Genomic DNA, 15,342 nt, shown 5'->3' on the forward strand with positions numbered 1-15,342 from the left:
TTCCTCTTCTCTTTGAGTTCCCTCTTTGCCCTAATGATGAAAAGAAACTGGAGCCTCCTATTTGACTTCTAGGCCATGTCTAAGTGACGTCAGAACAACTAGCTTGACTGATCTTGTTTTTCCTGGATTGATTAATTAGACTGGTAGGTCTGGAGCCATCTGTACCCAGCCTAAAAATATTTCAGAAAAATAGCCCCTCAGCTAAGCCCCATCAGAAAGGTTTGGGGGGGGGGTGTAGTGTGAGGAATAGGGGAGATACCAAATGTGAGTATTTCATCACTTATACATAATTTCCTTAAAATCAGATTGTGGTCTAGAAAAAAGAAGCCATTTGTTCCAAGGGAAACCCAAGATACACAGAGTTTCAGGTTAAATTGATAAAATTATCATTTTAACCTTTCATGACACTCTCAGTTACTCAGCAGCTGGGCTTCCTAAGTAACTGTAATTCTTGCCTCTTCTCTAGCTGACTTTGTTATCTCCACTTTGTGGAGTTGTCTACATCAAACAATCTTAGAGCCACACATAGAAAGAGAATGATCTTAGGAGTGTTTGCTACATGTGGGTGCCAGTCCACAAAGTTTTCCAAACACTGCTTTCTGACAGTAATAAGCCCTTCTGATCCCAGTCCCCTCCCTCAAAGTCACAGATCTGAATAAATAGCAGTGGTGATTTCCACAAAGGGAGACCCATTAAGTTTAGGATTATGGTTGTACAAAGTCTATGGCACAGTCATGATCGTAATCCTTTCCTTTGTATGTAAAGATGGCATTGTTTTTCTCTTTGGTTAAATTAAGTGTTTCTTCTTACTTTCCACCTCCTAGGAATAAGGATTGGTTGAATTGAATCAGTCTCACTTTCTCTCATTTAGACCCATTTTTGACCAGCTATCCACATGAATGAGCCAAATGGCTTTCCTGTGGCTGGGGGAAACAGATAAAGTTAATCAAACCAGACTGGGATCAGCCCATGACCTTAGCCTCTGGAGGACAGTGCTCTACCTACTGAGAAATTCCGACCTCAAACAATTGCTCAAAATTGCCAGAAGTCCTTTTTTTTTGGAGGAGGGGGAATCAATGCTTTGGTAATATCTACTTCCAAAGGAGATCTCTTTGAGATACTTGGCCCCACGGCTTCCTCACAAAAGGTGCCAAAACTTGTTGGCACAAGGGGGCTCTGGTTGATAAGGGCTTCTATTGTTCAGTGAAAGGATGTCCCAATTCTTTTCCTTTTTTCTGAGTCCCTCCCAAGTGCCCCAAGGTCTCGGAATGCAGGGGGAAGCTTGGTGCTTTTTAGCGGAAGCCCTTGGTCTGTTCCTTGTTGCTCTCTTTTCTTTTGCACCTCATCTCCATGGCATTTGATAAGCTCTGTAGAAGGCTAAGAAAAACAGTTGTGTGCTATAGGGTTTTTTGTTATTGTTATTTTGCTGTGGGCCATTAAAATGGTAGATTTTCCAAATTATTGTTAAAAGATTACCCTGGTATTAATGAGGGTTGAGTTTGGAGCTGGAGGGGTGTGAGGGAGGAGGAGGAGGGAATAAGCTTCCAAAACAAAGAGCTGTTGTATGATGAGAAACAAAACACAGGGGTCAGAGAGAGGGGCTAGGTGAGATGCAAGTCATGGTCAGGGGGATATTGTCATATTGTTTATTTCAGAGATCAAATAGCTTCTTGCTTTATTGCATTCAACAGAACATCCAATAAGCATTTATCGAGCCTTATGTATGTAAGGGGCTGTATTAGATGCTGGGGTTACAAAAATGAATGACACAGTCACAGTAGGTGCTCAGCAAATGCTTTGAATCGTATGCAGTGCGGTTGGGAAGGACCATAGAGATCCCCTAGTCCAGCTCTCTCATTTTACAGATGAGGAAATTGAGTCTCAGAGAAGGGAAGTAAGTTGCCCAAAGTCACATGGCAGAATGGAGACTAGACCCCAGGTCTCTTGTCTACTAGTTTAGTAGAGATCTGTCCACTATTCTCAAAACAATAGAGTGTGTTTCACACCTTTGAAATTATTCGTGAACAACCCATTAACCTTAAATGTTTAACCCTATAATCTTTGCTGAGCAGTTGACTCATGGTCTGACCTTGGAGAAGTCACTTGACCTTGAGCTCTTGGTTGGTCCAGCTGTTTTAACACTAGGGTAACTGTCAAAAACCAGATGCTACATCTGAGTTAAAAGTCCCCAAAGGGATAAATGACAGGCATAAATACCTAAATGTGCTGTTGGAAAAATAGCCCATGTGTCCTGAGGGAAGGGGAAAAACATTCCCAAATCTGAAGCCGGAAAATCCACATTATCTTCTGATAACTGTGTCACTGACCCATGTCAGCACTGCCCATTAGGAAGACATGTATCCAGAGGGAATGGTTTGGCTATGGAGAGCAAAGGAGGATGTAGTCACTACGTGTGGTCTCTAGGGACAGGTTGGTCCTGCGCATCAAAGAGCTGATCCTTTGTTAGGATGAGGACATGAGACTGAAGAATTATAATCATACAAACCCTCTGAATTCAGTCCAATTCAAGGCCTTTTGGGGAATACAAGGAGACATAAAAGAACTAATCCCTGTCCTCAATGAGTTTACATTCCACTTGAAGGGAAAAATACTCCCACAAATAAGTACAAAGGGAGGAAAATGATGAGGGAGGGAACACTAACCATAGGAAGGTGAAGGCAGAAGGAAAATTATGATAGGCACCATGGAGGAAGACCATCACATCTAAATAGGGTCTTCAAGGAAGACAAAGTTTCTGAAAGGTGGAAATAAGGAAAAAATTCATTCCAGGCCTGGGAATTGGTTTGTGTGAATTCACAGTGTTGGAAGATGGGTTATTGAGTTTGGGGTAAAAATATGCTAGTAGTGTCATGTGTCTGGAATGTAGGCTTTTACGAATTATATTGTGGAATTGAAATACCAAAGCTCAGTTTGAGTTCAAGGTCCAGGCTTTTTCCTTTTTCCTACCCTTCCCCTTATATTTCCTACATTTAGGATGACAGAGATGCAAAATTAACTTGATTGAGAACTGGGGAGTGGGAGAATATACCTTGGCTTGGTGATTCACAGAAAGGTCTCTTACTCTCTTAAAAAGATGGACTGCCTTTTCAAAACAAGCAACTTTAATCTGCTTCAATTAATATATGTGTATAAATAGGTGGAAAGTTGGACAACCAGAGGGCAGGCAGGTGGCACTTTGAGGAAAAGTTGTAAATTAGGGAATCAACGAAGGTTGGGATTATTGCCCGAAGGAATTTTCCTTTGTCTGCATGCAGACAGAAGAGAAATCCAGCTATGATCTGGGGATGCTGAAACAGAGGGCTTTAATAAAATTTTGACAGGGAAAACAATAAAAGGCAAACTCTAGCCATCTTCCCTCTGGAGGAGGAAATCCCTTTTCCTGATAGCCTGCTCCAAAAGGATATTCTTTAAAATGAAAAAAAAAAAGCTTTAGAGATGGGAAAAATCAGCCCATTGTTGCATTTAATGACGAACTCAAAGTGTCATTGGGAACCGGTCATATCCTATAGGCTCACAGAATTCAGTGAAAGTTCTCTCGCAGGACTCTTTGTTTCAGAAAAGTCTGCACAAACCTAGAATTGATAGATTTCAGTCCACTGAGAAGGATAAAAAGTTTTTACAGAATTTCTTTAATGGGGGAGAGGGTTGTGGTGGAGACAGGAAAAAGGAGTGACTTCTAACTTTGGCCCTTCTGGAAAAGGGAATGTTCTAGCCTCCGGCCTTCGATTATGCACGTGACTCAGGACTCTCAGAGGTTCTTATCCAGCATCATTGTGCCCTTCTACCTGTGCGGTTGTCCACAAAGACCCGGACCTATCCCATTTAAGCTTTTTTATCTGCTCTGCACCTTGCACATAGCTCTGCACACAGCAGGCGTTTAACCAAAGCTTGCTTGTATTTCTAAAGCATTGGGGCCTTTCTCAGCCGGGGTATCCTGAAGCCGACCCAGACCCTTGTTCCGAGGCCTGGGATCCATCCCTTTGGATCTCGGCCAGGTGAGGACACCAAGGCTAGCCCTGCCCGAACTTAAAGAGCGGCCACCCAAAGAAAGTCAACTTTCTCTAGGTTCAAACTTGCCGCTGGTCCTGCCCTTCTGTGGCTCTCCTGGCGTGGTTGGGGGAACTCGCTGCAGGGAAAAGAACAGGCTTGCCACACACCACACGTTCGCTCTGTACTCCCACCCCCTTTTCGCTGGAAAACTACCCCCCTTCCCTTCCCCGGCACTCCCCACCCCCACTAGCCCCGTTATCCAGTGGGAGACCGGGGGCCGAGCTCCGAGATCCGGGAGCCGAGTTCTGATTTGCTGCTGGCTGCCTGGATCGACAGCCCCTGCCTCCCTCTGCCTTCAAGAAAAGAGAGGGAGGGAGGGAGAAAGGGGGGGAAAATAGAAAAAGTTTTCACTCCTCCGTCCGGCTGGCAGGGGACATCACTTGAGACTAGATCCCCCGAAGGAGCAGGTCGAGGGGAGGAGGAGGAGAGGTGGAGGAGGAGGAGGAGAAGAGGGAAGAGAAGAGAGAAGAGAAGGAAAAAGGGCAGGGGTCAGAGAAGGATCCGGGTGGGGGGGCTCCTAACACAGTTCAGACCTGGCAATCCCCGCACTGCAACAAGTCGAATCTCCGCCCTGCCCCCTAATATATTAAAATTCATTTTCTTCTTTAAAAAAGAGATAGAGAAAAGTGGACCTCCACATGGCTCCCTAAAAGTTTTCATTTCCCAGGATCTTTTTGGTGCTTTGGGCTCCTGGCGCTTTGGCCAAGTGATCCCTCCACAAAACTGCCCCGCGGCCCCGGGTGAACGTGAGCATGGACGCCCACACACGGTGGAAACGGCGAAGCTGGAGACGCGACTGCCCGCTCCTGGTCGCCACCTTCCTCCTCTCCGCCCTCTGGCCGAGCCACGCAGGTAAGCCTGGACCGATCCTCTCACGCTGTCTCTCCTTCTCTACCCCGGCCCGGGTCGGAGCTGGGGCGAGCAGTGCGCGCTTGTGTCATTCTTCTGGACATTTCTGAGGCCAACTGCAGGAGAGCAAGGGCGCTGGGACAGGGCGGGTCCGAGTCACAGTGTTGGGCTTTCCTGAGCCCATGCATTACGGAGTAGGGGAGGAAGAAAGTTTGAGCGGCTTAAATCTTCCGAATGCCATTTGTCTGGGGCCCCGTAAAAGGGAAGAAACGTTAAAACACAATACCCCCTTGCTTCTCCCCTCCCTCCATCTTCCCAAGCAGACGAAGAGGGCTAGAGTCGTAACAGAATTGGGAGTTGTGTGCAAACGGAGCGATTTTTGATGAACCGAAACGATAGTCTATGAGGAGGGCTAACTTTTGTCCAGAAAGCTCTGATCTCCCACTCACGCAGATCAAAGGCACTCAACTCTAGCCCACACAGGCAAAGCCCCAAACTTTTCTTTATTAAAACTGGGAACCGTCGCCCCCTATAGCTCCATCCTCTCTGTACGAGATTACATATCCGCCCCAGCCCCCAAAGTCCCAGAGTTAGACTGCAGATCGGGAGAGGAAGGCAAGGCGCGTAAAAGTTGTTTCCAGAACTCGTACTTTCTCTTTCTCTTAGTACCGTCTTCTTTCCGTGATGGGAGAGAGTAAGGAGATAAGAGCATGGATTTTAATCCAAATCCTTTCAAGGCTTTTTCATTGGGGATGCGGAGACAGGGAGAAGGACCAAAATTGTTCCACTTCAAACTCCCCCCTCTTCCCCTTTCCCCAGGCTATGAGGCATACAACTTTCTGCTTGACTCTTCCTTCCAAGAGTGGGTGTACAGAATCCGAGGCCAGACTTGTGGTCAAAGTTATATAAACTACTCTAAAATATTTGTAGTAACCACCCTGGAACTGTAGTCAGAGATGCCCAGCGGGAGGAGAGAGGGGCTTGAGTGATGGGGTAAACCCCTGTCATTTTAAAACCCGACGCTTCCCAACTGAGTATGCAAAATGACTTGACTTGTCTTTAGCTTAGAAAGTTACAAACTTCTACCTTGAAAATTGTCTGTCTTATTAAGACTCAAGAGATTCAGGGTTTACCAGACCCGGGGGCGAATATTTTCAGTTCAGGATCATTATATAGTCATAACTTCCGAAAGGGTAAGACCTTCTAATAAGTAAGAATTAAGCTTTTCCAAGAAAAAAAGTAAAAATTCCTGGAGGTCTAATTGACTAATTATTGGAGAGAGGTAGAATTGTAGAATCACAGAATGATAGATAGGGGTCCGGGAATCTTGTAGCGATCTTATCCTCACTTTACAAAAGGGGAACTGGGGTCCAAGGGGAGAAACTGACTTGGCCCAGGTCACAGGTCTGTGACAGAAGGGCTGTCTTACTACCTTTCTCTAAATACTTTACTATTTCATATACTGTAGTGATTCATCCGAGAAAAGGTTATCTGATTAGTAGAGGTGGGACTGGAAGGGGCGCTACTTTTCCTGTAGCTAACAGTTGTAAATATGGTCCATGGAATTCACAATCAGACACGACTGAACATTACCACCAAAAAAAGCAGTGTGAATGGAGAGCATCTTTTCTTCACGTTACTATTTACCAATCCCACTACCCCCACCCCAGCTCTACTTTTATAAATGAAACAAAGTTTGGTAAATTTTTTTTTTAATGGAAATGTTCTCTGTCTTCCTGGTACATTTTGCTTTTGGTTGTTGGTAGAGAGAAACCAGTACCAAGGATTCTGGGGACAGCTCTATTGCTTGGAGAAGAGCAGAAAAATTACTGGACTGGGGTGGGAGCCAGGAAACCTATGTTCAAATAACTACTCTGCTACTAACTCACAGTGGGACCTTGATCAGACCACCTCACTTCTCTCTTTGGGCCTCAGTTTCCCTCTCTGTAAAATTAAGGACTTGGACTAAATGGGGTGTGGAAGAGTTGAAAGAGCTTGGGATCTGAAATCAGAGAACTTGGGTTCAAATTCCAGCTCTTGGACTACTTATTATTACCTGTGTGACCTTGGGTGAATTCTTTGTCTGGACATTAGATTCCTCTGTTGAAGGAAGAGTTTGTTATCGGAGCATCTTGAAAGACCCTTCCTGCCCTCAATCTATAATCTTAAGATCTTAAAAGCACCTTCCACCTCTAAATTCTTTGATCCTTTCACTGCCAACGTTCTAGGATAGTTTAGTTCCAAATTTCTTTTGAGATTGCAAGGGAAAGAAGGCCAGGAAGGAGGTGAGGAATGAGAGATGTGCTCTACCCGCCTATTAGTCTGAATTAGACAGTTTGAGCAGTCTGTAACAGTTGCTCCTAGCTGAAGGAGAATTATAGGTAAGGAACATTGTAACAGTGATATTCATCCTCAGATGGTTCAGAAGGGAATGGGAAAACATCAAGCTGAGAGAGAAGAAATCAGTGCCTTTGCTGTTTTATACTTTGCCTAAATTCTCTGTTGATTGGACTTTTAGGGGTAGAAACAAAAACAAAACAAAAAAACCTCAATGAAAAGAAAGGGGGTGACAGAATGAATGATCATATTAAGCAAGTCTTAGTCCCCCAGTCTTCCCTCAAAAGAGCTTAGTCCTGGTTTTGGATGTGATAATTCATTGCTGGAATTGATGGCTTAGGGCTTGAAACCCAGAGAAAATGGAAAAAGGTATATATGCAAGTGACTTTTTTTTCTTTTTTGCTCACTTGGGACCCTCTGCCAGATGTTTTTAGAGTTATTCCATAACAGCTATATTTTTTCTTTTTGGCCTCCTTTTTGGCCAATGAAAGAATGGAAAGTAAGATTTAGTCTTTGGCTGTTTGGGGGAAAAAAAAGTGTTCAATATTTTAATGGGGAGAGAGTGTATGCAAAATGAAACATGACCCCGATATTTGGAAATTGAGGTCGTATTGTACTAATTTCATTGCCAGGACAAAGTCATGTGACTTCTTTTTGCACTATCTCCCTTGAATTTGGGAATGCGTGGGTGGAGGAGGGGGGTTTTCACAAATAATAAATCTTCCACTGAATCAGTAACATTGGCAAAGAAGACTTTTCCATGTTTCTCCAAACAATTTAGGCAGGAAATCAACTAGATTATCTAGTCCCTCTACCAGTCACAGTGGAAATGTGCTCTATAATATTTTTATTTCTTTGTTTAAATCTTAAATTTCTCCAACTGGGTGGGGTTTCTAGTCATCCTCCAGAGGCTATTCATGGTACAGCAGTTGTCACTGTCCAGAGTTTTTTCTTGGTATCAAATCTAAATCTTCCTTTTATTTTCATTTCATTGCTTTGAATGGCTGGCTCTCCCTTGAAATCCTCTGGTCTCATGAAATTCCCACCCTTACACCCCACCCATCAGATATTTGTGGACTCTCACCATGGCCCCTTCCTTGGTTCTGACTTGACCAGACTTTGCTGATTTTTTAATTTCTCCCTTCTCTCTCCCCATCTCTCCTCCCCCCCCACTCCCCGCAGCTGTTCCTTCTTCATCATTCTTGGTGCTCCCAGTTCTGTGCAGGGACCCTAGGGCTGCCCTTCCCCTTCCTCTGAATTACAGAGGGGTGGGGCGGAAGGGATTGTGGCATGATGAAACAGTCACTCATTGATAATTTTTTCATGGACTAATAACAGTCCCATTGAGGACTTGACATAAGGCCAGGAAGCTTCATTTATTGTCCTTCTAGTGAGTGGTGCCATTGGTTAATCATAAAGGAGCAAGTCAACCTCTAATAGTGATAATTTGGCATGGGTGAAGGAAGAGGGTCTCTGTGATATCATTGGAACTCCCTGTGTGTAAATTCTCTTCACAAATGCATATCAGCAACTCATTTGTAACTTATAGTCTTAGTTGCTTGAGGAAGTTTAAGTAACTTTCACAGGCAGGACCTGAATCCAGGTTTTCCTAACCTGTTGTTCATTACTCAAGAATGATTCTCAGTGGTTGTAATAATGCTTTATAGAACGCTTTTATACTTTTGTCAAAGTTCTTCCACATTAATTATCTCACTTTTTTTTCTGCCTCTGCTTCTCCCTATCCTTCTTAAATAATCAGACTCTTGGAGAGAGGCTTATAGTGATGAGAACAGACAATTAACTGCTTTGCTTCCTTGTTCTCCCCCTCTCCCTCCTTCTCCCCTTTCCCTCTCCCTCTTCACTCCAGTTGGTTGATGACCACCCCCTCCTCCTGGAGATTGTCTCCTCCCTCTGCTTTCGTGGCACTGCTCTCGGTTCTTTCCCAAGATCCTTTGCTGGATCATCATCTATGTCCCGCCCCCCACATATGGGTGTCCTCTAGGGCTCTGTCCTGGGTCCTTTTCTCTTTTTATACTTTCTCTTTCAGTGATCTCATCAGCTTCCTTGGACTCAATTATCTTTATGCAGATGACTCCCAAATCTATATATTTAACCTTAATCTCTCTCTCTTGAGCTCCAGTCCCACATCACTGCCTGGTGGACATCTCCCCCTAAATATTCCATAAGCAGCTCAAATTTAATAAGTAAAATAAAACTTTTTTCCTTCATTGCCCCTACTCCAAAATTGCCCCTTCTCCAAATTTTCCTCTTTCTATTGGGGGAATCACCTTCCTCTTAGTCACCTAGTTTTGCAACCTCAGAGTAATTCCTGACTCTTCACTCTCTTTCACTCCACATATCCAAGTAATTTCCAAGTCCTGTCAATTTGGCCTTCTCCACATTTCTTGCTTCGTCCCTGTCTCTTCATTTATACTGCTACCTCTCTAGTTCAGTCTCTTCTAAGTTCTACCCTGGACTATTATAGCAGCCTCCAATTGTACAGTTCCTGATTGCAGTTTCTCAACTCTCTAATCCATTTTCCATTTAGTTGCCAAAATAATCTTGCTAAAGCACAGTACTGACCATGGTGCTCCGCTTAATCTTCAGAGGCTCTTATTGTCTCTAGAATAAAATATAGACTCCTCTGTTGAGGATTTAAATCATTATATCATTTCAGAATATGACTTTAACTTACCTCTCCAGATTTATTTCATTTTGTGCCCTTTCATACAGGGTCTACTCTGGCCAAATGGATTACATGCTGTCCTCTACACTCAGGCATCCAGTCTCCTGACTCCATGCGTTTGCATAGCATGTGCCCTATGACCTCTGAGTCTTGGAATCCTTAGCTTCCTTAAAGTGCAGTCTCCTGTGTGAAGTCTTTCCTTATCCCCCTGGTGTTAATGATCTCTGCCTTCTTTAAATTAGTTTGCATCATTTTTTATGTACAAATTTCATGCCCTCAGTAAAAAGTTTTTTGAGTCCAGGGACTGTTTTTTTGGTGGCAGCAGGGGCATATTCCTAACTTCTAATACAGTACCTTGTACATAATACATGCTTATGAAAGGGAATTGAATTTGTTCCCATGTTATTCTGAATGCCATCTTTTGGTCTATTTCAAAGCTTCATATAACACCAGATAACAGGACATGCCAAAGTATAATGTTGACCCATACATGAGATGTCAACAGAAACCTACTTGTCCTGCGCAAAGTGAGAAGCAATATTTTAGAGATATTATAGCAATATTATTTTCTTTCTGATAAATCTAGAGGGAATTGCTTTACTTCTTCTCTTTTCCCTTCCCCAACTTTTGGTATTGAGGAGATCCAAATTTTTCCTTTGTGTCATCAGTCTTCTGTCACATGCTTTTTCTGAATCTTTTTTCTGAATCTTTTTCTGTAACTTTTTCTGAATCTTTTCAGTGACTAAGTATTATCACTGGGACAGTGATACATACCTTTGAAGGAATCAATAATACGTCAATGTCCTATATGAGTTACATTGTCATCTGTCTACATCTGTCTTTTAGAGGGCTGAACTGGCACTGAAAATGTGCTTTCCATTTTGTGACATTTTCGGATGCTTACACTGGATGGCAGATCCTGCTGTGGGGGATGAAAGAAGCCCATGTGGGAGGTGGTGCTCTTACCAGAGGAGCATAGGACTCTGGAATGAAATAGAACAAATCTGGCTCTGATGGGGAACCAGTGTTATTCTGTTTATAAGAGATTACTTTTTTAAAAAAGAACAACAAACAAAAAGCCATGATGTTACTATCCATCTTTTAAATGTAAGAATTCTGAAGAAGTAAAGTCTTTCCATGTGTATGTGTATCTTGGGGGGGGGGGGAGTTAGATCTGTGTTTTCATTAGTATGTGGGCATTTTGGTTTGGAAACATCTCCCCCCCAAGGTGAATTTGGTAGATTATTTGTAATTCACAGCCTTAGAGACTGATTGTGACTTATCCATAGATACAGGTAGGATGTGTCAAAGGCAAGATGTGAATCTAGGTCTTACTATGAGACTGGCTCTCTAACCACTCACCGCACTCTCTCTTCTATCTATCTATCTATCTGTCTATCTTCCTTCCCTCCTTCTTTCCTTCCTTCCTTCCTTCCTTCCTTCCTTCCTTCCTTCCTTCCTTCCTTCCTTCCTTCCTTCCTTCCTTCCTTCCTTCCTTGTTTCTTTCTCTCCTTATACATATATTTGAATGACATGTAGCATTATATATGAATTACATTATATAGCTATATATATAAAATTAAGTAGAATATATGGTAAAATCGCATCCATATATTATATATGTATATATTTGCATATACGCACATGTACATACACATTTCATAGTATATAATCTCACAGTTCTGGATTCATTAACAATAGATTTCATTTATATAGCAATTTAAGTTTTACATAAAAAAACTTCACATACATTATTTCATTTCAACAATCCTCTGAGGACAGTGTTATTATTATCCCCCATGTTACTGATGGGAAAACTGATCCAAGGTTCTGAGAGGTTCAGAGGACCACAGATTTAGAGCTGGAAGATACCTTAGAGATGATCTAGTCCAACCATCTCATTTACAGATGAGACAACTGAGGCCCACAGGGATAAAGTTATTTGCCTAATAGTACAAAGGCAGTGAATGATAGAACTAGGCTTTGAAGCCAGTTCTTCTGACTCTAAATATAGTGCTCTTTCCATTGTCCCCCCATGTTACACAGTTCGTAAGTGTCTGAGAGGCATTTGAACACAAATCTTTCTGGTGCCAGTTGCAGTGGCTTTAGCCTCTTCAGAAAACAGAGTGTTTGTGGGACTGTTCGTGTCAGAGCCAGGATGAAGGAGCAGTATGTTCAAAGATTCATGCCTGTGCTAAGGCAATGTGAAATACACTTGTCAGTGTTGTGCTTTTTTTCCCTCTGAGACTTGAAGATGGTGCAAATAAAACAGGAAGCTTGGTGCTTTAAAAACAAGTGCTATCAGTGAGGGAAGGTTGCTTAGAGTATAGTAGGATATCAACAGGTCTTTGCTTTGCTATCTAGGGGGCTTTGTCAGTTCCTCAGGATCACTTGATGAAAGATTCTATTTCTGCACACAGAAGGGTTGTTGTATAATTATTTCCTCTATTTTTTCCCTCTCTATTTAAATACATATAATCTGCTCATCTGATTTCAAGAGTTTGCCAGATGTTAATTATTAGTCTTTTGGTGTGGACCATGTGTATATTAAAATGCTGAGGGATGATGACTGAGATGACCCAAATAAAGTTAGAACAAGTGATCTGCACATTCAATGTATGATGAGAGGTGATGCAAGACCCTGCCTTTCCCCAAAATACCTCCCCTGCTAGAGATCTTGGCTTGCCATCTGCTGCCTTCCCTTTCTGTCTTGCCTGAAATTCCCACCACCAGGGTCAGAGCTCTGAGCTCATTTGTTAATTCATTCATTTATTCATTCATTACTTTTTTGTTCATTCATTTATTCATTTATCAAAGTTATTAAGTGCTTATCATATGAGATAATATTTATAAAGTGCCTAAGCATCATATAATGCTGTTATTGTTACTATTATTCATTGTGTTAAGTGCTGGGGGTGTTGTGTGATAAAAATGACAAAGAAGCCACAGTTTTTGCCTCCTCCCTCAGTCACTTAATATATATATAAATATATATATATATTTAAAAAACCCTCCTATTTCTAGAATCCTTTCCTCACAAGTAACCTCAAGGGCAGCGAGGTGCCCAGAAAGACAATTGCCAAAGGCTGCAGAGATAGTCATTGTTGTAGGAAACATCTGAAGCTAGGTTTCTCCCAATTCTGTATCCAGCAGTCTTTTCATAATATCACAGGAGTATTTCATAAGAGAGATAAGACATAGAAAAAGATGAATATAAATATGATTAGGGAGTATATAAAAGGAATATAAACCTTGTGTTAGAGGACAGGTATCTCCAAAGGGTTACAGTAAAAAAAAAAATGCATTTTTCGTGAGGGAGAAGGAGGGCCCTGTGAGCTTCTCCAGCCTCTTATTAGCACACAATAAGCTCTTATATGGTTAATTGCCTTTTTGGAAGGCTCTGAGAAATTGATTTGAGGATTCAACTTGGGTTCCAGGTAAGATCCAAGCCCTTTGTCTTACCCACCGGGCCAATGTTACCCAGATTCTTATTTCTCTACCTTCAAAGCTTTCTGTAATTCCCACTACCGGATGGCAGAACATGTCAAATTGTACGGTATTTGGTCCACATATGCCTATGTCAACGGAAACATCCTTCCTTTGTGAAAACTAGGAAATAACATGAAAAGGAAAAGGTGCTAGAATAGGTCCTTCTCCTCTCCCAGCACCTCTTTCCCTGTCAAATTTTGGTACTAAACAAGCATAAGTTCCCCTTCCAAGTCTTCACTCCATATGTACATGTAACCTTTCTAAACCCTCTCAATAACTTAGGAGGATCACTTCAGAGGGTCCCTTTGAGGGTACACCCAGTAACCAAATAGCTGCTAGCATTTATATAGCATGAGGCAGGATTTGAACTCAGGTCTCCCTGTTTGTGAGTACAATACTCTTTAAATGTCACCTGCTAGCTGCATCAATGCTGAATTATGTTGTTACATATCTAGGTATGCTGAAGGATCGTGGAAAGGGAATAAGAAAGGTGAACACAAGCTTAATTAGCTTGGCTAGGACTGCTCCTGGATGGTGGTGCATACTTTGGAGAACAGATAAATGAAGGTCTTGGATACACTACCCCATTAGGTTTGGCAGCTGGTCGAGATGTTGTCACCCTGTCTAGCATAATTTCATGTAAGCTTGGAATCTCACTATGCTCTGGTGACTCAGACCTCACTCATAGAAACCATTGTTTGAATGATGTTTCTCTATCAGGACTGATTTCCACAAAACTTTCTGAATTCTAGAGGGTTTGAGCTTAGCCTACTTGGGATGGGGGTATCTTTGAAGTAGAGACTGGGTTAAAAAGTTCTGTTCTGAAAACAGAGGGAGACAGAGACAGATACAACAAGAGATAAAGTGTAGCCTCTAGAGAAATTCTTGGCAAGATATGAGCCATGGATAAGCAGAATTCTCACACGTGGTACAGTGGGGATAAAATGCTATCTTAGGATGACTAGTGAGATTTATCATGATGGGATGTAGATAGAAGAAAGAAGACAACTGCAAGAAGCTTACTTTTCCATAAATTTTTTTAAAAAAGGAAATAGGTTTTAGAATCATTCAGCTTTCAAAGGTTTTCAGTAGTAAGGGTTGATGGAAGAGAAAATCTCATGATGTAGAGGAAGGGAGTCTTGGGCAAATCCAGACTGCAAGGCACAGGTGAGGTCATTCACCAACCCCGTAATGCCCTGATAACAGAAATCAAAGACATAGAATGTTAGAAATATATGAAACCTTAGAACATAGAATCTTACTATGTAGAATACAGAGGGTAAGAACAGAAAGAGATCTTAGCAACAATTTTGTTGAACTCCACCATTTTGCAGAACAGGAAACTGAGGTTAAGACATAAAAGAATATATTAAACACATTTTTAAAAAAAAGTCAAACAGTTTTAATTCACTCCTGCTACATTTCCTTACAACTAGGGCAATTCAGCTACTAACAGACTTAACTTATGACATATGTCCATAGAGATAAATAAATAAATGACGGTAACATAAAGATCCTGGGAATTATTGCCTATGCCATCTTTATTTAAACATTACATGCCCAAGAACATAATTCAGGGATCTTTCCTGTGATCCTTGATTCAGGTATCCCTCATTATAATCAAACTCATTCCATGAAGTATTTAACTTAATGAATGGATAAATATGGACATTTGTTTATTTACTTATTTCTTTGGACCCCAAGCCTCAAATTGAAGAAATTTTGTCTTTAGTCATCATGTGTTCAATGGTGGCACCTACTGGCAAAAGGAGGTATTGTCAGCCCTGGGTTCTAGTATCAGCTTTAGTCACTAACTCACTGTGTGACCTGGGACACTAAACTATATTCTTACTTATATATGTCAGCATATCCTTTTCTCTGTCATGGAGAGGAGGTCCCTCTTTACATGA

At 41.9% G+C, this 15,342-nt stretch overlaps 1 protein-coding gene across 2 annotated transcripts in view; it reads left to right on the forward strand.

Annotated features, from left to right (window-relative positions):
- Positions 1-4,316: 4,316 nt before the first annotated feature.
- The window catches only part of COL5A1 (collagen type V alpha 1 chain), a 296,840-nt gene continuing 285,814 nt past the window's right edge, over positions 4,317-15,342 (forward strand). For both annotated transcript variants that reach the window (XM_072632909.1, XM_072632910.1), the window contains exon 1: positions 4,317-4,923. In XM_072632909.1, the coding sequence (XP_072489010.1) occupies positions 4,824-4,923 (100 nt within the window). In that variant the 5' untranslated portion in view covers positions 4,317-4,823. The remainder of the gene's footprint in view (positions 4,924-15,342) is intronic.

The sequence above is a fragment of the Notamacropus eugenii genome, chromosome 1 (assembly GCF_028372415.1).
Source record: "Notamacropus eugenii isolate mMacEug1 chromosome 1, mMacEug1.pri_v2, whole genome shotgun sequence".
NCBI lineage: Eukaryota > Metazoa > Chordata > Mammalia > Diprotodontia > Macropodidae > Notamacropus > Notamacropus eugenii.